This window comes from Saccoglossus kowalevskii, chromosome 1, assembly GCF_978046115.1.
Source record: "Saccoglossus kowalevskii chromosome 1, keSacKowa6.1, whole genome shotgun sequence".
NCBI classification, from domain to species: domain Eukaryota; kingdom Metazoa; phylum Hemichordata; class Enteropneusta; family Harrimaniidae; genus Saccoglossus; species Saccoglossus kowalevskii.
In genome coordinates, this window is record NC_140641.1 from 5,637,937 (window position 1) to 5,662,150 (window position 24,214).

Genomic DNA, 24,214 nt, shown 5'->3' on the forward strand with positions numbered 1-24,214 from the left:
AAAACATCACATTATTTAATAACAACTTTGACAGACGATACTTCTTATGTATTTTTAATAACTTGAATGTCTTTGATAATGACAGTAACAAACTTGCCAAAGCTAATGATAGAACCAGTTAGGGGAAAAAAACAATATGCACAGTATCAAAAGTACATAATGATACACATACATAAGAAAACACTTTACATTATGCACCTAATATAAACAAAGGGTAGTAATAGCGATCCCAGGGGTGAACCACATGGCCTTTAGTAACTGCAGCTCTAAATAATGCTCAAATAAAAATAATGTTTCTTTACAAAATGATCATCCACTTCAATATTCATGTACATGAAAATATTTTTGATATAATTTGTCCCAATATGGCTGTGAGTCAGCCTGTCATGTTTGCATTTATATCAGAAGTTTTATCATACTAGGATAACACATTAATTGCTTACATCACACAATCGATCAATGCAAGATAGTCTGTGCAATATCGGACAGTGTGTCATGTCTGATAATGCAAAGCACCAACATTTTCCTATCATGATGTACAATCAGCACACAGTCACTAGAAAACTGGAAAGGCAACTTCCAGTAGAGAGCACGAAAATTAAAAAGAAACGATCTTGGGAATTATTTTTCGATAAGAAACTTTAGGAAAAGTCAAACTGGCAGTACCGGGGTATCTTTAAGAATGGAGGGATACTATTGCATTAACATGATAAATAAAACAAAACCAGTTTGTTGTACTGGTATTTAGTTTTCAGTTGAAGGCAAACATCAGAAAAGATGGAAAAAGCAACAACTGGAATAATGTGAAAAAAAAGAGTAGTTAAAATATTGTTGGTTAAGTAGGGAGCATAATATAAGCTGACACTGTGGCCCCAGAACTAACCTAGGCAGTGACCTAGGCCCTTCACAATTAAACTTTCTGACATGACAAGAGTGCCAACACTGACCTAGGCAGTAACCTAGGCCCTTCACAATTAAACTTTCTGACATGACAAGAGTGCCAACACTGACCTAGGCAGTAACCTAGGCCCTTCACAATTTAAACTTTCTGACATGACAAGAGTGCCAACACTGACCTAGGCAGTAACTAGGCCCTTCACAATTAAACTTTCTGACATGACAAGAGTGCCAACACTGACCTAGGCAGTAACCTAGGCCCTTCACAATTAAACTTTCTGACATGACAAGAGTGCCAACACTGACCTAGGCAGTAACCTAGGCCCTTCACAATTAAACTTTCTGACATGACAAGAGTGCCAACACTAACCTAGGCAGTAACCTAGGCCCTTCACAATTAAACTTTCTGACATGACAAGAGTGCCAACACTGACCTAGGCAGTAACCTAGGCCCTTCACAATTAAACTTTCTGACATGACAAGAGTGCCAACACTGACCTAGGCAGTAACCTAGGCCCTTCACAATTAAACTTTCTGACATGACAAGAGTGCCAACACTGACCTAGGCAGTAACCTAGGCCCTTCACAATTAAACTTTCTGACATGACAAGAGTGCCAACACTGACCTAGGCAGTAACTAGGCCCTTCACAATTAAACTTTCTGACATGACAAGAGTGCCAACACTGACCTAGGCAGTAACCTAGGCCCTTCACAATTAAACTTTCTGACATGACAAGAGTGCCAACACTGACCTAGGCAGTAACCTAGGCCCTCCACAATTAAACTTTCTGACATGACAAGAGTGCCAACACTAACCTAGGCAGTAACCTAGGCCCTTCACAATTAAACTTTCTGACATGACAAGAGTGCCAACACTGACCTAGGCAGTAACCTAGGCCCTTCACAATTAAACTTTCTGACATGACAAGAGTGCCAACACTGACCTAGGCAGTAACCTAGGCCCTTCACAATTAAACTTTCTGACATGACAAGAGTGCCAACACTGACCTAGGCAGTAACCTAGGCCCTTCACAATTAAACTTTCTGACATGACAAGAGTGCCAACACTGACCTAGGCAGTAACCTAGGCCCTTCACAATTAAACTTTCTGACATGACAAGAGTGCCAACACTGACCTAGGCAGTAACCTAGGCCCTTCACAATTAAACTTTCTGACATGACAAGAGTGCCAACACTGACCTAGGCAGTAACCTAGGCCCTTCACAATTAAACTTTCTGATATGACAAGAGTGCCAACACTGACCTAGGCAGTAACCTAGGCCCTTCACAATTAAACTTTCTGACATGACAAGAGTGCCAACACTGACCTAGGCAGTAACCTAGGCCCTCCACAATTAAACTTTCTGACATGACAAGAGTGCCAACACTAACCTAGGCAGTAACCTAGGCCCTTCACAATTAAACTTTCTGACATGACAAGAGTGCCAACACTGACCTAGGCAGTAACCTAGGCCCTTCACAATTAAACTTTCTGACATGACAAGAGTGCCAACACTGACCTAGGCAGTAACCTAGGCCCTTCACAATTAAACTTTCTGACATGACAAGAGTGCCAACACTGACCTAGGCAGTAACCTAGGCCCTTCACAATTAAACTTTCTGACATGACAAGAGTGCCAACACTGACCTAGGCAGTAACCTAGGCCCTTCACAATTAAACTTTCTGACATGACAAGAGTGCCAACACTGACCTAGGCAGTAACCTAGGCCCTTCACAATTAAACTTTCTGACATGACAAGAGTGCCAACACTGACCTAGGCAGTAACCTAGGCCCTTCACAATTAAACTTTCTGATATGACAAGAGTGCCAACACTGACCTAGGCAGTAACCTAGGCCCTTCACAATTAAACTTTCTGATATGACATGTATTGACAAGTGAAAACATACAATAGTGTAAAGCAGTTTAGTGTTTTATCAGTTTTGTGTCAAAACATACACAACATACCAGCAATGAAATATTCCACTATTAACCACACAAATTAAGGATTGGTATTCAGTTTACTCAGATATTTGTGGCCTTTTTTTGCTTCTACAAACACCATACCATCAATATTGTACATGATAGCCTCATTACCAAGATACAACTCATTTTGTAAATAGTTCATGGGAAAAACCTTAGTAGAAATTTGACACAATTGTGGAGTGGGGCTAGAATGATTACGATGCTAAGGTCATAGTGACTTTGGATTGATGCCTCCATGCATATACAGGTTTGACTAAACAGAGAAGTCAAAGAGTTGTACAGGAAGTCTAAATAGCATAAATGTAAAATAAGGAAGAGCATTTGGTCATATGAGACTGTAAATATAAAGTGCAAACAGCAGGTGACAGTAATATTGTGATCACAACAACTCAAACTCTTCATCGGTATCATACTCAATATCCTCCATTGTGTTATAACTCAGCTCTATATCATCTGAAATAAAAACATAACAAATTATCAATACCATATTTGCTTTATCAACCTTTTCATAACCAGCCGTTTTCGTTTGACTTTTTCTGCACATTTTTCTTATACCCTTCAATATTTCTAGAAATGAACCAACAGACAAAATCCGAGTCAATTTTCATTTTACTCAAAAAATTTGGCTATTTTTGTCCCAATCTTCAGACGAAAAGTGTAGACTATAAATGGGACTATGTGAATTTGTGATAAAAAGAGGAAACTGGTGGTGAAAAGGTTATTAAAGTCATAAACTACAGCAGTGTTTTATAAACAAGTCATATTTTAATGATTCAGTATACAATAAATGCAATTTAGGGTTTACATGCACTTCTTTTGGGAATGCACTACCCCGGTACTAATAGAGCAAATACAGTAGATGCCAGAGACCACCTTGCTGACAATATAATTGAAAACTTAAACATATACATTGAAATGTGACATCACACTATGGTGATAAATATTTTAGAAATTTCATATCAGCACTAGAACTTTTAGACAATTTACCTATAATTTGACATCATAGTACACAATTTAACATCATAGTACACAATTTGACATCATAGTACACAATTTGACATCATAGTACACAATTTGACATCATAGTACACAATTTGACATCATAGTACACAATTTGACATCATAGTACACAATTTGACATCATAGTACACAATTTGACATCATAGTACACAATTTGACATCATAGTACACAATTTGACATCATAGTACACAATTTGACATCATAGTACACAATTTGACATCATAGTACACAATTTGACATCATAGTACACAATTTGACATCATAGTACACAATTTGACATCATAGTACACAATTTGACATCATAGTACACAATTTGACATCATAGTACACAATTTGACATCATAGTACACAATTTGACATCATAGTACACAATTTAACATCATAGTACACAATTTGACATCATAGTACACAATTTGACATCATAGTACACAATTTGACATCATAGTACACAATTTGACATCATAGTACACAATTTGACATCATAGTACACAATTTGACATCATAGTACACAATTTGACAATGTTTGGAAGCAAGGAAATGATGTACATTTTCGTTAATCATGGTACAGTCTATCAAATCATGGAGATTCTACCAAAATAAATTAATGAAACTATTAACAGCTTGAACTTTCAAACAAAAAATATGAATTATGATGTTTTTATCATTGGAAATACGGTAATCATTTTATTCATCAAACTGTAAAGAATTACAGAAAAAAAACAAATATACTTTGATGAAAAGATTTCAGTGTGTTCAAATGCATCTGCCTGCCTGCATATCGATGTGTCAATATACCCCACATACAGTATATAATTTTAAATAGTCCTATAGTGGACAAGTGTTCATACTTACACCCACCCAGGTTTTGCCTTACCTCCCCAATTCCATCTCGTCTCAATTTGGTATGGGAAAAATCAAGGGGTGATTTCCCATAAAGTCTGCCTCTATTATGGCATAGGGATCTAGCTATAGGGGTGCTATGCCCCTAGAGGGCTGAAATTGGATTAATTTATTAAAAATTAATTAAAAATATATTATGTCATTTCCTGGATTAGTACTAACTCAGAAAATAAACCCTGTATGTATGTAATGTCACACACTGTGTTTAGACAAATACTCTTGGTATGTGTTAGTAAACACCTGCACTGGCACACTGTCCAAAAATGAACCCTGTATGTATGTAATGTCACACACTGTGTTTAGACAAATACTCTTGGTATGTGTTAGTAAACACCTGCACTGGCACACTGTCCAAAAATAAACCCTGTATGTATGTAATGTCACACACTGTGTTTAGACAAATACTCTTGGTATGTGTTAGTAAACACCTGCACTAGCACACTGTCCAAAAATGAACCCTGTATGTATGTAATGTCACACACTGTGTTTAGACAAATACTCTTGGTATGTGTTAGTAAACACCTGCACTAGCACACTGTCCAAAAATAAACCCTGTATGTATGTAATGTCACACACTGTGTTTAGACAAATACTCTTGGTATGTGTTAGTAAACACCTGCACTGGCACACTGTCCAAAAATAAACCCTGTATGTATGTAATGTCACACACTGTGTTTAGACAAATACTCTTGGTATGTGTTAGTAAACACCTGCACTAGCACACTGTCCAAAAATGAACCCTGTATGTATGTAATGTCACACACTGTGTTTAGACAAATACTCTTGGTATGTGTTAGTAAACACCTGCACTGGCACACTGTCCAAAAATAAACCCTGTATGTATGTAATGTCACACACTGTGTTTAGACAAATACTCTTGGTATGTGTTAGTAAACACCTGCACTAGCACACTGTCCAAAAATGAACCCTGTATGTATGTAATGTCACACACTGTGTTTAGACAAATACTCTTGGTATGTGTTAGTAAACACCTGCACTAGCACACTGTCCAAAAATAAACCCTGTATGTATGTAATGTCACACACTGTGTTTAGACAAATACTCTTGGTATGTGTTAGTAAACACCTGCACTAGCACACTGTCCAAAAATGAACCCTGTATGTATGTAATGTCACACACTGTGTTTAGACAAATACTCTTGGTATGTGTTAGTAAACACCTGCACTGGCACACTGTCCAAAAATAAACCCTGTATGTATGTAATGTCACACACTGTGTTTAGACAAATACTCTTGGTATGTGTTAGTAAACACCTGCACTAGCACACTGTCCAAAAATAAACCCTGTATGTATGTAATGTCACACACTGTGTTTAGACAAATACTCTTGGTATGTGTTAGTAAACACCTGCACTAGCACACTGTCCAAAAATAAACCCTGTATGTATGTAATGTCACACACTGTGTTTAGACAAATACTCTTGGTATGTGTTAGTAAACACCTGCACTGGCACACTGTCCAAAAATAAACCCTGTATGTATGTAATGTCACACACTGTGTTTAGACAAATACTCTTGGTATGTGTTAGTAAACACCTGCACTGGCACACTGTCCAAAAATAAACCCTGTATGTATGTAATGTCACACACTGTGTTTAGACAAATACTCTTGGTATGTGTTAGTAAACACCTGCACTAGCACACTGTCCAAAAATAAACCCTGTATGTATGTAATGTCACACACTGTGTTTAGACAAATACTCTTGGTATGTGTTAGTAAACACCTGCACTAGCACACTGTCCAAAAATGAACCCTGTATGTATGTAATGTCACACACTGTGTTTAGACAAATACTCTTGGTATGTGTTAGTAAACACCTGCACTGGCACACTGTCCAAAAATGAACCCTGTATGTATGTAATGTCACACACTGTGTTTAGACAAATACTCTTGGTATGTGTTAGTAAACACCTGCACTAGCACACTGTCCAAAAATGAACCCTGTATGTATGTAATGTCACACACTGTGTTTAGACAAATACTCTTGGTATGTGTTAGTAAACACCTGCACTAGCACACTGTCCAAAAATGAACCCTGTATGTATGTAATGTCACACACTGTGTTTAGACAAATACTCTTGGTATGTGTTAGTAAACACCTGCACTAGCACACTGTCCAAAAATGAACCCTGTATGTATGTAATGTCACACACTGTGTTTAGACAAATACTCTTGGTATGTGTTAGTAAACACCTGCACTGGCACACTGTCCAAAAATAAACCCTGTATGTATGTAATGTCACACACTGTGTTTAGACAAATACTCTTGGTATGTGTTAGTAAACACCTGCACTAGCACACTGTCCAAAAATGAACCCTGTATGTATGTAATGTCACACACTGTGTTTAGACAAATACTCTTGGTATGTGTTAGTAAACACCTGCACTAGCACACTGTCCAAAAATGAACCCTGTATGTATGTAATGTCACACACTGTGTTTAGACAAATACTCTTGGTATGTGTTAGTAAACACCTGCACTAGCACACTGTCCAAAAATGAACCCTGTATGTATGTAATGTCACACACTGTGTTTAGACAAATACTCTTGGTATGTGTTAGTAAACACCTGCACTGGCACACTGTCCAAAAATGAACCTGTATGTATGTAATGTCACACACTGTGTTTAGACAAATACTCTTGGTATGTGTTAGTAAACACCTGCACTGGCACACTGTCCAAAAATAAACCCTGTATGTATGTAATGTCACACACTGTGTTTAGACAAATACTCTTGGTATGTGTTAGTAAACACCTGCACTGGCACACTGTCCAAAAATAAACCCTGTATGTATGTAATGTCACACACTGTGTTTAGACAAATACTCTTGGTATGTGTTAGTAAACACCTGCACTGGCACACTGTCCAAAAATGAACCTGTTGTATGGGATCAGCTTCTTGGACCTACATCATCATTGGCATGGCTTGTGCTGAGTTTATGAGTTATCTGTCTGGCTTGGCTGGGTTCTTGAGGGACTGTGGTTTGGTTGATGGTAAAAAGAATTCACACAAAAGAATAATAGCATATAAATTTAACAAAATCCTAGCTATATTTACAAAATTTGATCAATTACCATTGTCAAACAATAAGTTTTATGGGTGACTTCTTAGCCTACCTCATTCAGAGGTCATGGACACATGACTGCTGGAATAGTTTCTCATCGTGGTCTTTTGAATACATACTTTAGTTTTTCCCTGCAATATAATACTCCATGTACCTTTTCTCTTTTTTATTTATAACATACTGTATTTTGTGATTTGCTAGTATTTTATCTTGAATTCAGCAAGACACATTTTACCCTACTATCAGCACTGATAAGAACTGATGACAAACACAAAACTACAATTACGTTAGGGTTTATATTATTTTTTCAAATCACCCTGCATGTATTTTTTTTTACAATGCAACAATTTTTTGTACATGTGTCCGTACACTCAATAAAATTGAATGCATGTCTCATGATTGTAATTCATCAGAGAGACTCTTTCGAGAACATAAATAACCTGAACCATCGACTTTGAACTGATCATCACATAAAATATTCAAAATTGATTCTCAAGAGTGTAGATTATTTGTATTTCAAAATACTGCAATATAAGTTTCAATTAAATGAAAAAAAAAGCAGTTTGTGACATGACACAGTGTGATGTTGACTCAAGCAGAGTGAGTCGAGTTACTGTCTCACATCTGTCTAAATGCAACAACAATAATCCTTTTGCCAAGTAAGGGACATCTTAACATCTTTTTTAGCACATGTTGAAAGTCTGCATAATTGTGCATGGCTATTTGTTTACAAATAAGAATATTTTTCTTGTATTCAACACATCTCATACAATGCATGTACACTGAGACAGACTGTATGTACCATAAGTACCAACACAATTACTTCTACATTCTGTGATGCAAGGCTTACCTTTGTCAGGTAATTTGCTGCATGGTTTAAATGGTGGCCAATGTGATGGTCTGTCTTCTGTTAATTCAAACATTGGACGATGAGTGCCTTCCATCACCAACTAACAAGTAAAACAAAATACTCAATGTAAATGTTTTTTAACCATTTTCCCTATGTCACATCTCTAATATAAATCATCAAAAATATAAATTTATGTTTAATTAATAATTGGCATGTCTACTAAATTAACAAAACATAAATTGATTTAAGTTTAATGAATCTACATGAATGTTTTCCGCCAGACTTGTTGGTGAAGTTAAGATTGACATGTGTGTTTTTGAACAAAATTGACAACACAAACATTTTTAGAAATATTTATTATTACTATAAAGTTTTTGTCTCGTCTGTACGAGATGGGGTTCTGCCATCATCCTGCACAAGAGCGGTCGTCACTTTGCTCCCCAAAAAGGGTGACTATAACCAACTTAAAAAATTGGCGACCCGTTAGTCTCTTCTGCAGGGACTATAAAATTTTAACCAAAACTTTGTCACTTCGTCTTCGTTCTGTCATTGGATCCATTATTCACCCTGACCAGAGTTGCAGTATTCCAAATCGTCACATTCATGACAACATCAATGTACTTCGTGACTGTATTGACTATGCCAACACTGCGCACTTGCCTCTGGGTATTGTAGCTCTGGATCAGGAAAAAGCCTTTGATAGGATTCATCGTACATATATGTTTAAAGCATTACAGGCGTTTGGTTTTGGTTGTAATTTTATCAACTACATAAATCTCATTTATTCTAATGCCCAATCCTTTATTCGCGTCAATAGCACCCTCACCTCACCAATAGTGTTTTCGCGTGGTATTCGCCAAGGTTGCTCTCTATCCACCCTTCTTTACGTTATTTCTATCGAGCCTCTTCTTGATAAAGTCAGGCGTGAGAAAGACATTAAAGGTTTTGAAATTCCTCAGAGTGATGGTCGCCACTGTAACCTCGCAGGATATGCTGACGATGTTGAGTTTTTTATCACTCGTAAGCAAGATTTCAACAAACTTGCTGAATGGCTTCACATTTATGAGCGTGCTTCCAATTCGAAAGTAAATTTTCAAAAATCTGAAGGATTGTGGGTTGGAAGCTGGCGCAACAACAAAGATTCCCCTTTGGGTATCAAATGGAACAATACTGGTTTAAAACTTCTGGGGGTACACTTAGGCAATGAGAAAAGTTATACCAATAAAAACTGGGCAGAAGTTAAAGAAAAGATAAAACATAAAATCGAGTTTTGGTCCCATTTTGCCTCAGGCATGTCCTACAGAGGACGCGCTCTCGTCATTTATAACCTGTTATCCTCTCAGTTATTTTATCGCTTCTACAGTTTGTCTCCTCCTCATGAACTTGTCAACTCCATACAAACATCTCTTGTCAATATTCTATGGCAAGGTAGACACTAGGTGCCAGCGGAAACACTGTACTTGCTCCTAGAAAAAGGTGGTCAGAATGTTACGCACCTGCGTTCACGAATTAATAGCATGCGTCTTGAATACATTCAACGATTTCTGTATTCTGGTTATGATCATTCCTGTTTTAAATTCACAGATTATTTTTTTAATCAAGCTGGAGATTTACCTTATGGCAGTCATTTATTGAGCATCAATAGCTCGTTTCTTCGTCTGCCGTCGTTTTACGTTGATTTGTTTCAATGCTGGAAGTCTCTGGAAAAAAGGCGCATTTTTAATGAAAACAATGTCACCGACATCCTTGCCGAACCACTTTTTAACAACCCTTATGTTTGCCACCCTGTACGTAATGAACCATTTCTTTTAAAACACTTTGCCGCCGCACACATTATTAGAATTAGTGATTTGTATGACTTCACCAGTAATTCTTGGTTTTCTAGCTCTTATTTTGTGAATAAAATGAATATTCATTCCAATCGCATCCTTAATCTCAGTCTTCAAATCCTACATGACGCAATTCCTGCTAAATGGAAACAGACTATCAACACGCAGTTAAAATCTACCACAGATAATCGCCCACCTCCTACTCACCTCAGCTTTCAGCTGCATGTTTCAGATGATTTAAATTATCCACTGTATAAAATAGAGAGAGGTGGCATTTACAGATATCTTGTCAAGGTACTCAACATCACTGGTCATCCAGAAAAACTTGACACTGTGTGGCGTGACATTCTTAGTTTAACACCAGACGTTGCGCCTAATTTCAAAGGTTGCTACACCTCTCCTATCACAAAACACGAGGGAGATTTACAGTGGCGCATTATTCATGGTGCCTACACTACAGCGGGCTTTCTTGTTGGTGCCAATCTCGCCACTTCAGAAAATTGTCCACTTTGTGGCGAGTTGGATTCTTTGCTGCATATTTTCCTGGAATGTCCGGTGATTGATGCCCTCTGTAGTAGTATCAAGCATTTGTCTACAAATCTTCTCAAGCCTGGTATCTCAGTTCCACATTGGTGGTTTGTTATTCTTCCTCCTCATCATTCAAGTAAATTTCTCTCTCGCCAGTGTGAGAGCATCTTCTTGTATATTATATCAACTGCCAAAATAGCAATTCATATCTCTCGTCGGAATAAGCGAGAGAAAAACCTGCTTGTGAATCCATTTGAAATATTCAAGAATCGAATTGTTGCCCGGATAAAGTCGGAGTACCAGTATTTCAAAATGATAAAACAACTGGACAGGTTTGAACAAGTCTGGGCTACTAATGATACACTTTGTTCAGTAGAAAATGGAGTATTACAAATCCATGTCTGATTGCGTTTTCATGTTTTATTTTTTCGGGTTTCCTTCACATGGTCATTTTGTTTCGTGTTTTCTTATCCTGGGTATGATTTTAAGCTACATCCGGTTGTGGAGTCTATGGACTTGGGAGAATGGGGTTACCCTTTGCCACAACTACCTCCAGGTCACCCTTGGGCAAGGTGTAGTACCTGTCAGCCTTGGGTGCCAACTTCCCACATAAAATGTTTGGTTGACGTCAGTAAGGGCATACAGTCATAAAAACCTTGCACCAACAGATTCGCATGGGTGGACAATATTCTATGTAAATATGTATATATACGTTTCAGTTTTCCTTAGCATTTGGCAGGGGGGATCGTAACCTCTTGTAGTGAGAACCAGTGTGACTGGCCTGCCAACGGGATGCTAAGGTTTTTATAGTAAAACTTATCAGTCACATTCGTTAATGTAATTTCGTTTATTTATCCGTAAATGAAAAATCACTATATAGAGTAGAGATGTGTTAACTCCATATTTGATTTTGCAAAGGATTGTGGGATACAAAAATGAACTATAGAGGGCGTTTGACATTGACGCATTTCTGTCCTACATACTTAATAATTGTAAACGTTTTGGCTGTCAGAATAGCAGGTTTTCTGGTTGCTTAGTTATTATGTGCATGAAGGAAGGGGCTAAATCATTTATGCTCAGCAGGGACATGTTGTTTAAGGCAGATATTTTTCAATACCAGCTTCATTTCTTTATTTTGTATTGAACATGTTGATTCAGTATTATAGGTACCATTACATTTTACAACATCTTGGTATTCATGAATACTTTTGTAAGATACAGTAGAGTCAGGTATAATATGTGTATACTGTTTTGTTAATTTAGTAGTCTTACCTGATGTACAAGTATGTATATTCAACTCGTAATAAAAAAGTACAAGACAAATGGACTCACGAACAACCCACCTTCACTCCTGATCTTCTAACATAAGATTACACAGTAATGTAGTAATCAAAGAATTTGTCAGAAAAGAAAACTTGTCAATTGCTCAATAATTGCATGAACTAAATATCACGCATGTCAGTGACATTTTTACTGCCACAGCATTTACACAGATACAGTATAATTAGAACATTGTCCTGAGTGAACTCAGCTGACATTACAAACCTCTTTTAAATGGTTATATTTGATGTTCAGAAGAAAGATAGGGTTTGCATCATTAGGTATTATGTACATGGTAGTAGATAAACAAATGATGGCATACTTTCTTATTGGCAGCAAGGTATCAGCAACAGCATTATACATGTCTTGTATTGGTTCTACTTACTTGTTTGATACTGGTACACAAATCATCAAAGTCTGACTCACAGTGACAGAAGAATCCCTACAAGCATGAAGTAAACAATTACATTAGGAGAAGTGACTTTGAAATTCAGTGTAAATATACAATTATTATGCATATCATTATTGAATATTTACAAATTTAAGTCTGGAGATTACCATGTGACATGGCGACCCAAGAGTTAGAGACAATGACCATTCATTTATGGCTGTGAATTTGCATAAATAGTTTTTGACAGACAGACTGTATTTACTCTATATAATACAACTTATACTATTACTATACATACAACACAATGTACTTGTAAGGGCACTGCTAGTGTTGATATACTTACCAATGCTATTGATGGATCTAAATGCATTATATTCATTCTACTAGGATGTTTACAGTGGTAAGTATCATCTGGTATACTAGCCCATTTGTTGATGTCTACTACTGGCTGGGTTGTATGGGGATCTAAATATACTAGTGTCTTGCCTGCAATTATGAAAATAACAGTGCATTTATAAGAGCCATGTCAATTCTATGAACGGCAAAATATCAATGCATAAAATTACATTGAACTTTTGAATTTAAATAATAACTAAGATTTCTTCATTTGCAGAGTTCAATGAACGATTACTTGTATATGATTCTTGAATATATACTCACCGTAAAACCCAATAAAATAATGAGCATGATTTGGCTTGCCACCGATCATCCCAAGTGACTGTTTAAGTGTAAAACATTTTTTTAATACATCTAAATAAAGGGGATTTATTTCTGTAAGTCCTAGTCGCAATGGAATAAATAATACTAAAGGTTTCCAATATGTAGTGCCACCGTTTTCTAGAGATGCAGATGCTGCTTTGGGTGAAGCACACTCGGTGAATAATGGAGTTCTACATAGTTTTCCTGTAAATGCAATCAAATTAATTAATCTTAATTAAGAATATAGTGTCCACAGTATACAAACATACAGTCACATGACTAAACATCAACATATAACATCAGCCATGATGTTATCAATTGGAATTATTATTCCCATACTGTACTCAAAACATTTACATTTCTTATATAAATGAATGATAATCACTGCTAATAAGATTTTTACTGCACCCATTATATCTTGACTTACAATATGCATGTAAAAACCTAGGAATAGAGAGCCATTTTATTTAACTATTTAGGATACTACAGTAGTCTATGAATGGCCTACAGGACTGACTAAAGTCTAACATGGGGAATTTTATTTTACATCAAAATTATTGAATCATATATTGCATCCATCTGCAATTGAACTAAATGAAATATGACAATGAAGTATACTGTGGAATGGTTTCCACAATAGAAAAATTTCTCACATGAGTGCACAGGGGTTTTTCTAGAAAAAAAACTGCAAGAGGGAGTACTGCAATTCAGTGGTGCCACCAAGTGGGGAGGGGGGATAGGGTTCTCCCTACCAGGGTGTGGAGTTTTTGATAATTATAACTCAAAATTAGGCTTCCTTGGGGCCAAAATTACTATCAGACAGGTCACTGTGTCCCCATGTGAACCCTGATCAATCAGATTTTTATGGTTGCCAGAGGATCTGCTCCCTCAAGTAAGGGGGCGCATGGTCATGGCATGATGGCGCTGCTCCACTGTTTCCTTCTCTTGAGTGCATCATGGTAAAAGTACTCACTAATATCTTCCACAACAATAGTGTTATCCATTGAAATATGTACAGCAATAGAACTCCAATCATCAAATAAAGTTAGTTTCCTCAATACTTGTGCAACTGTATTTGGACCAAACCACTGTCCTATTGACTTCCCCTCACCTACTCCCATTTGAGCTATAATAGATAAGTACAATCAAATTACTGTATGCTTTCTCTTGTGACATTACACATATTTGTTATATTGTAACCCTTTGAACAATGTTAAGTTAAAAGATAAAACACATGACGAAAACATCACTCAGTACAAGGACAACTAATTGTAAAACTCAATGGTGTATTCCCTGACATGATTGGGTTCATGAAACACAATAAGCCAAACTGGTGATTATATATAAAATCAGAAATACAATGAACAAGTCATATCAGGTGAGGTGATAACCATATAACAAATTGTATCTTACCTATCTGGTGAATTGAATAACAGCTATCCTTCCTATCCAAGAATAATTTGAGTATTTTACAATATGTCTCATTTTGATGTTCCCTTGACTCCCATCTCCATTCTATTTAATGTACAAATACATTATAGTGACATAAAACATGTTATCTCACCTATTTCATTTGTCAATATGATTTTCACTCATTGACTCAACATTAGTCAAAATTACTTTCACTTAACATCATGATCAACATCACTTTAAATCAATATTAGTCAACATCACTTCACTCATTGACTCAACATTACAGTCAACATCTCTCTCAATCCATGTAATTGACATAAATACCACAATAATCATAACTCTCACTATCAACGCAATCACCATCTCATTAGCATAAAGACATTATAGAATGTGATCCATCTAGCACATTCAGGTGTATCTAACATACACATGGACTCAATTTAGCAGCAAGCTGTGTATCTAGACACATGTTCTAGTTTCATTGAAAATATGACAATCTGATTAAATCCTGCCTAACAAAATTGTGTGTGTGTGTGTTACTGCATTCAAACATGGATATATTGACATGCATATGGACAGCACTGTATACATTACATGTAGTAAAAATAAATAAACTTACCTCTACCTAAATGTTTACAAAGTAAAGCCTGAGCTAATATCATCTGACCACATCGTAACATACATCCCCATCCATTGTCACTTGTAGGCCCTGTTCCTCCTGTAAATACAAATGTACGTATTACACAGGACAAACTGTTATCACAAAATTATATCAGAAAGATTTCAAAATAGATGCAACATGCAATATTGATGTTTATTATGGATTTTGCAGCAAATAGGTTACATACACTACTGTAACAAATATGTGAAATAACTGGGTAGAGAAACCTGATGCACCAACTAAACATCATTCTTTACTCTGTGATGTTCCATTCTTTAGTGCACTTGACTTGGTACATCAGATCTGACACACTACACTGAATCAATGCATTCTTTCACTAGCTCACCTGTAGCAGCTGGCAACTGCCCAATGCCCAAACACCTACATATACACCCATTCACCAACTCGCTTGCTCACCTACCCACTACAGAATTGTCCATTACTCAATTACTGTAAAAATCCTAATTGAGGCTGCGGCTTTAATAAAAATAAAATTATTTAATGTGTGATTTCAGAAGCATGAAGTCGGTAACAGTGGGAAAAGGCCTGAAGGGATAATGATATGGTAATGAGATGCATGACATTCAATTGTAACATAAAAGAATTTTTTTTGCAATTCCTAGCCCTTTTTTGGATTTTCCCACATAGACAAACTTGTACACACAATAAACACAAACTGTACAACATACTGCGCAATAAATAATATCTACAAATAGATTCATACATATTTGCAGGTTACGGTACCGGGTATATCTCTTTCTGAAATATATTTGGTATGTGTGGCACACGCATATGTTAAAGTTTGGGGTGCGGCTTATATTGCAGGGTTTCCCTGGGATCAAAACTTGTCATTTTCAACAAGAAACAATGGCTCAAGTTAGGGGTGCGGCCTCAATTATACTCACCTAGCCAAAGCCCAATCAACCATTCAATAACTCCGCCTACCCACAACCCCTTAACCATTGACATACTTACCTACCCATAACCCAACTCACACACCAACCATACCTATAACACTAATCAGTCACATACTACCTTACCTATTGCACTGAAGTTTTTTCTATATGTTATCCAAATGCGAGATTTGATGTCAGCAAGTAACTCACTCCGATCTCTGATTAAATGATATGCTTTTCCAAGAATCCACACTGTTTCATCAATTCTGGGAAAATCCTCAAATTCCAGACTTCCACTTTCATAAGTAAAGCATGCTACTGAAAAGAGCATAAAAAAAAATCTGCATAATGCATGTGTATAGTAGTGTATTACATGCCTTCAATTTCACACATGGTATACAATAGGAACATGAGGAATATTTTGCTGTCAAGTAAGACTTGACCATTGTCACTTGTATGGACAACTGCTATGCATACAACAGTTATTCAACAGTTGTTTACAAGATAGCAATTTGGCAGGAATAGTACACTTTTTTTTTAATTTATACTACAGAATGAAAACAAAACTTATCTAATTGACAGATCTTGGAAAGCATATTACTAACATCTAGTTCTCATTATCAGCAGTATCAAACCAAAATTGAACTTATTAGTTAAAATTCCATAGAGAATGATAAGATTCCCAAATTAAAGGTGATCAGATAAAAACTGTTTGATTGTAACTAAGTTTTAGGATGGAGTCCATGGCAACAACAATAAGAACAGACATTTTCCCCTCCTATACCTTGACCTTCATCTGTGATGATAAGGACAGGTGAAAAAAGGTATGTTTTCAGTACAACACTGACTACACTTATTATAATAATAATAATAATAATCTTTATTGAAACCGTATCCCGGAGTGGGATCTTAGTTGAAAATACAATAAAGTAATACAAAAAGATAGCAAAAAAACAAACAAACACAAGGCATTCATAGACAATTGAAATTGATTATACCTGTGTCTGTATGTAATGTATCCCTAAAGTATGGAGATGCAAAATGGTCCAGTGACGCACCCACCCAAACTTGCCATCATAAAATGTGCAATTCATGTTTTTTTATTTTCATAGATATTTTCCTGACAGAATGAGTGCAGTGGTCATTCAAAAAATCATTTATTGTGCTTCAAGTTAAATAATTATTTTTGCAAGATGGTTCAGAAAGGTAAAGTTGGTCTGATAATTTTCTAAACATATTTTTCATGATAGGATTGTGGACTTTGTGTGTTGTCAAGTCATGTTTAGAATTCATACTTTAGATGTATATAGTGAATTGCCACCAAAATATTCAGTTGAAAAATTATTTTTACCTTGTACATATATTTTCTAATAAATTATTTTGTTATTTATGTGTTTTGCAATCTCATTACTACACAATATATATAACAATATAATAGTAAACTTACTGGATCTTTCAAAAAAGTTTCCCTTGATTGACAGCAATAAAATGTTTGTGATAAAATACAATACATATAATACTCAAGTAAAATGTCAGTCAATGCTATGACTTACTTTATTTTGGATAAATATTCACCAGGTTGGGTTATTATTTTGTCTTTTCTTAAACTGATAATATAGTTTTAACATATGGACATTTTCAATTCTTCTTGAATATTGATTGATGTCTTTACTAAATAACTTTTGTTTTTCTGTTTGATGTCATCAACGTGATGTCTTCCACAAAAAAAGTGTTCAGAAAATATTCATACCCGGGAACACTTATTGCCCCGATGCCCTATGGGTTTGATATTATCCGTGTTTAAATTGTCAATACTAAAATTTATTCCACACTTTTATTTTTCTCCAGCAACAGAATGGAAATTTGTTTTGTTAATTAATTCAAATACATTAGTAAATCTAGGCAAGTTTATTTTCTTTCATTACAGAAACGCCGAAAACTTATGGAATGACTGGGGGAGGGTTTATTAATTTATTTTCAAGAATATTTAATATTGTACATGTAAGGCCCATGGCCTATAGTACTGAATAAAGATAAATATATATATATAATGTTAGTCCTATGTGCTAAGGACAATTTCTAAATTTTGACCTCGAAAATGGGCGCCGGCCTCGTCAACTCCAAGTTTAAGCCCTGTGTGATCATCGATCGATTCACCACACACAATGACACAACGAAATAAGTAGACGTTTTAAAGTTGCCGGTACTATAGGGTCGGGCGGGGTACGCATATTCTTTCAAGCACAGTTCAACTATCATCATCTTGACTGAAATTACTTTATAACATAACTAATCAGGAATAAGACAAGTTGAAGAGTATTCGAGGCGAGAGTACAGCCAAGTAACCGAGTTGATCAGATATTTTCCGTAAAGTGTTAATAACACTGATGCGTCATCAGCTGACTTCAGTTGTTCAATAACAAAATGAAATCACGAGATTTTGAATTCGAATATAACCCAAGAAGAGCGACAAATAAATGAAATCATTTGATGAGTGCTCAATTGTTCTCTGTTTACGTTAATAAATGAATGTACAATATGTTGGTAATTGCTAAAAGAACGAAAACATCAATGGACTTACTGACCTGAGTGACTGAAACTGTCCTCCATATTTACAGGAAAACAACAGTGCTATTGCGCATGCGTTAGTCGGGGGTCATGGCAGCGCTTTGGCAGCGCCATCGAGGTTCATTTTAGGTCTTGCGTCATTGCATGCTAAGGGAAGTAAACATTGCCACTGAATTGGTCGATGTATTAACCGTGATGTAAGCACAATATATGCTTAATATAAATATTACTATTATTATATGAATATTTGTGGTGAAATTATGGAACTGTAAGCAACTATTATTTGTGGGACATATTTACTGTGAATTTAAAAGCTAACCAATATTAATATCAGCTTACCATAGAAAACTGTTACATTTGAACTATCTATATTGCTATTTTGTTTGTAAACCAGTGACCCATATTTCTATACTGCTGGTTGGGTTGCTTTTTCATTCACAGTAATACGATCTTCGTTAAATTTGTAATTCGACAAAATCCACCATTTTAATACTGTCACTCAGGGTCTACCATACCTAACGTTAAATTATGTATATTGTTTGTTTGTTTATTTATTGTTTAACACTTTTACATGCAAATACATTGAATCTACATTATATTCTGAATGTTGCGTGTTTTCGTTATTTAAACACTTGTTACTTTTCACGAGACTACAATCAAACGATTTAATATATAATTGGTGTTATTGTTTTGTGTCTTACGCTGAATAAAGTCTAATGTATTGTACGAATGTAATGTTATTTATATGATGTGGGCTTACAATTTCCATGTACATGTATTAATTTTTAATGAAGATGTGTTCAATTTTGGCTGCAAATGGTTTGAGATATGGATATATAATTCCGAGAAGTTATCAAGGTGTATAATGCTTACTTCCATCTCTAGGAAAGTAACTTGGTATCTAGTGAAACCCCTGTTAAGAATTAATTCCTAGAATACTAGCTTTCTATTTATGTGTCATTTTGACACATCGCTGCCAGTTTATCTTTGCTGTTACTTGTCTGCAAATGTCATCTAATTCGCCTTTTACCAATTATTTTATAAAATTGATGATGTGTCTATCCGATCTTGACAGAATGTAAAATCGGAATGAATCGCTTGAAGAGTATATCAATGACTCCCAATTAAAAAAACAACAGTATGAACCCAATCATATTAGGCCTTCTTTCATCAGTTACAGATAAAAACTAAAGTTTTCCATAAAAGTTTAGATGGAAACGTGGTAAATATGCAATAGTCAACACGATATTTCTAGGAATGTCACCTATATCTGGAACAAAATAATTGCTAAAATAACATACGAATGATAGATGTCGTGGCATTATGGCCTATCAAAGGAATCCAGCCAAATATACCAAGAGTGACATCGGTCAGGGTTTCGCTGCATCTGCTCAAGTTTGTTATGCAGATCGTTCATATACAAAACGAATAAATATGTCCATGTTATATATTACATAGCCTGGAGATAGCAGCTCCATTAGCAACTGAACATTCTTGATTTGACAGCCTATTCCAAATGACCACCTCTTAAAATAAACACAAATTTGATATAACTTGTATATAACAATAAACCATCCCACCACAATAAGTCAAATGCCTTATGTAAGTGTAGCAAGCATAGGTATACCTCACTATGCCTCTCAATTTAATAATACGTCGTTTCTTGCAAACAAACGAAATTGTAACGTTACTTTGAGAGTACATGTATTTATATTCCGCTTGTCATGAGTGAGGTATACCACACAAAGTTGAAATGTACACAAATCCAGTCAGCAAAGATATACTTAAATACTTTCTCAATAACAGGAATTAATGTTATTCCCTCGTAACTATTTTACATCTGCTGTAGCAGTTTCTGATTTATCTATATGCATGCTCAAAATCCTATCTACGTGTAACAGTGTTAACTGTTATGAAATGTAGTCGTCGCTGACTGTTATATTTAAACATGTCATCGACCGAGTAGTGATCAGTAGGAACTTACAGTGCTCCACTACTTCCATGTTTTTACATAATAATATTATTTTCTTACTCCGAAGACTAGAATTTATGTTGGTCGAGTTCAGGAGAATTGTCAATGTACTCATTTTGCTCAGTATCTTGCATACTCTTCTATTTTCTGTTTCCTCGTCACGCATCTACATAGCTACTTAACGTTCATATATTCTCTTAAGGAATGATTAACTCTACGTCTATTCAAAGTTTCTCATTGTACATGCGTTTATGTAAATGAGTAATATGTTTCCAATATGGCTTAACGAATGTCTTAAAATTCGACCTTGGTATTGTATAGTCTGACGTCACTAGGGGAGAATCAACAATACAATCTAAATAATTTTCTACCTCTTCGCGGTCTTCGCTCAGTCATAAATATATTTAGTACACTAATTAGTGTATGAGTTAAAACTTTGGCTAATAGGACCTGAAGTATTTCATATACCTTTAAAATCCTAGGTGACAAAAACAAATTACACATGTCAAAGTTCAAATATGTGTTACGGAACTGGACTGTGTAGAATGTAGAATGCTACCTATCACTGCGCCACCTGTGGTCGGGCCATTCAGGACTGGTGGAGGTGTTAAACTTAACATTTTTTTAGATAAAATTTATCGTTCACAAGCCATTCATACGGGTAGTATTTCTAAATATAGTCGATCAGGTCAAGTGAGTCACGTGGCACGTAGAATCGCTAGACACGCTCAACTACCTTACTTGGGCTGAAAATTCAGTTGTCCTATATGACTGTGGCCCATGGACGTCACTGTGTAGCCGAATGCAAAGAAGACACTTCTACCATTGACAGCAATCTTCCGCAAAACAAGACGGAGATTCTAGGAAAAATCATATTTTCGAATTTATGCAATGTTGAGTTATATTTGTTTACGCAATCCTCCCGAATCTGCATTTTGGACTAATAATTGATATTTTGAAAGATTTATGTTGGTAAATTTAAACATTTTTCTGTAGAAGAAGTATTTACAGAACAAGGTTTTCAAGTGTTTAAATGTATATTAAGAAGTTTTATAAGTACGGGATGTGATGGGAAGGATATTGTCCCACATTCCGAGAATGATTGTCCGAGTAATCAAATCAATGTGTTCTTTTTAGATTTTAGAGGCACTTTTATAACGTTTTAATGTCATTCTGAAAAAGAAGAGGCGCGTTCATGTACGTTTTATTCCACGTCGCAATCATTTGATCATGTCCAACAAAGTCTATTTCATAATACAAATATTAATCATATAGGATGATCGATTTAAAGGATGCTTGTACGTGTCATGGCGGATTCTAAAATATTGTATATACCGCTGCATTGTGAGATAAAAGCCAGTTGTAGTTATTACGTGTTTGACTATGCTTGCATCTATGAATGTGATAAAATATCGGTTTATTTATTTTTATTATTAATCGGAATCTGTTACAGGTCATTACAGAGACAGAGTATCACGCCTACATATTGATATACAGTTTCGTCATAACATTTTGCCTTTTTGTATTTTGAAAGATGTTTTTTTTAACTAGAGTAATTGTCTTTCAATTTCGGGAAAATTACTTTGTTTTGCTTTTTAAATAATGACGTCATTAACTTGGGGGACTGTGCCATGTTGCGAGCTGAACCCGCATGATGACGCAATGTCGACAGATGTCACATATTAAAACGTGACATCGCGGCGCGTCACATGTGGCCGGGTCATTAAGGGCCGCTGAACAGCCATCACATTTAAGTAAAATTTATCGGTCACGACCCATACAACTAGTATTCTGAATATTGTTCAATCAGATCCAGCGTTTTGAGTCACATGACACGTATATTCGGGTCACGTCATTAGCCTTATTAAATGAACTTGTACTTTGACAATATACACACAACTCCCATACCATGTTTGAAAAGACACTTCGTCGTGTCTTTCAGACTTTGGTCGTTTTGTATTCAGTGCCCTGTATCAGATGTCATCTTTTTAATAAAGTTCTATAATTAGTATCTACCTCCGTGACTCCCGATGTAAATTGTGACACATGTATGAAGGGACGTGTGGTAAGCAGAACAAAGTTCACGAAGGGATGTGTGATATCTCACACGAAGTTGATTATTAACGGTTATCAAACAAAAACAAGGCAGGTACATCATCGTTTAGCATATGGATAGAAGATAGCGAGCACACTACTTAATGCTTGGTCGGTAGAAGTCAGAAATGATGCGGGAATTTCTTTTTATTGTGACAGTCATACTCTTGTTAGGGGAGGTGAACTCATCTGCATTGAACTATAGAGATTACGGTAAATTAAAACGGTCTGTTATCGCAAAGGAGATCTTCAATGTCGACTCGGATGGAGGACGGAATAACAATCGCAATGATGCGAAAGATGACGATGCACTACTCATGTATGGGGATATGAATACGCTCCCCGCCGGTAATGACACTACAACCGTGGGACACGCCACCACTAGTACGATTATCAACACAGCGGAGATTGGTTCTACGACTACTATTAAAGTGCGCACAACAACCAACCCCACAGAACCACCGACCACAACAGCAAAAACAACCCATCATCCCCCTCCACCCCCCGACGACAAACCTGGATCAGCCGCCGTAGCTATCGTCATAGTTGTTGTTATAGTTATTTTGGGCGCCACTGTGGTAGCTGTCGTCTATACATATCGTCATCGTAGACCCGGTATAGGACGTTACATCGAACTGAAACTATGATCAACATTTACAATATGTATCATGTACTTGACATTGAGTATTGACATTGTTACAATTAAACAATTAATTTGGCGCTATTTGACGAATAAATACCATTATGGCGTTTCCATATTTTCGTCTACGATAAAATCTGACCGCAGTATTATAATGCATATCAGTGTTATTTATTACTTAGCGTCAAGTTTAATCATTAATATACTCCATTTATAAGTTGAGGTCAACGAGGAATGAAGACAACACATGTGGGACATATTAAAAATGTTGTCATACGTAATACATTAAATAAAATGGTAAAAAGTAAGTTATTATTGACTGCTGTTTCGTGTTCTTGCACGTCGCTATATGAAGTATTACTGACATTTTTAATTCTAACTTTATTGTTTACTCCTACTTTTGAAGCATGAATAGTAATAACCGTATGTAGTGAATTCAATTCAACACATTTGAAGCAATA

The 24,214-nt window shown here is 35.9% G+C and overlaps 1 protein-coding gene across 2 annotated transcripts; it reads right to left on the reverse strand.

The window, feature by feature from the left end:
* Positions 1–2,810: 2,810 nt before the first annotated feature.
* Positions 2,811–19,150, reverse strand: LOC100375909 (cysteine protease ATG4B-like). Of its 2 annotated transcripts, none has more exons than XM_085498486.1 (10): positions 19,065–19,150; positions 16,624–16,794; positions 15,542–15,640; positions 14,923–15,024; positions 14,483–14,635; positions 13,471–13,713; positions 13,154–13,296; positions 12,805–12,861; positions 8,743–8,842; positions 2,811–3,337 (listed from the first exon to the last, which is right to left on the reverse strand). In XM_085498486.1, exons 1-10 carry the CDS (start codon positions 19,087–19,089, stop codon positions 3,264–3,266), a joined length of 1,167 nt encoding a protein of 388 aa, XP_085354612.1. In that variant the 5' UTR covers positions 19,090–19,150; the 3' UTR covers positions 2,811–3,263. The 2 variants fall into 2 exon arrangements, with proteins under 2 accessions (XP_085354612.1, XP_085354605.1); XM_085498479.1 differs by having other exon boundaries at positions 16,624–16,797; positions 19,065–19,106.
* Between the last annotated feature and the right edge of the window lie 5,064 nt (positions 19,151–24,214).

Excerpts from the sequence above, each read along its gene's own strand:
- LOC100375909 (XM_085498479.1), bottom strand. The coding sequence starts at position 19,089 with ATGGAGGACAGTTTCAGTCACTCAG. Across the intron at positions 16,798-19,064 it reads GGACAGTTTCAGTCACTCAG|TAGCATGCTTTACTTATGAA; the intron begins GTCAGTAAGTCC and ends TGCTCTTTTCAG. Across the intron at positions 13,297-13,470 it reads TTATTTTATTGGGTTTTACG|GCAAGACACTAGTATATTTA; the intron begins GTGAGTATATAT and ends TCATAATTGCAG.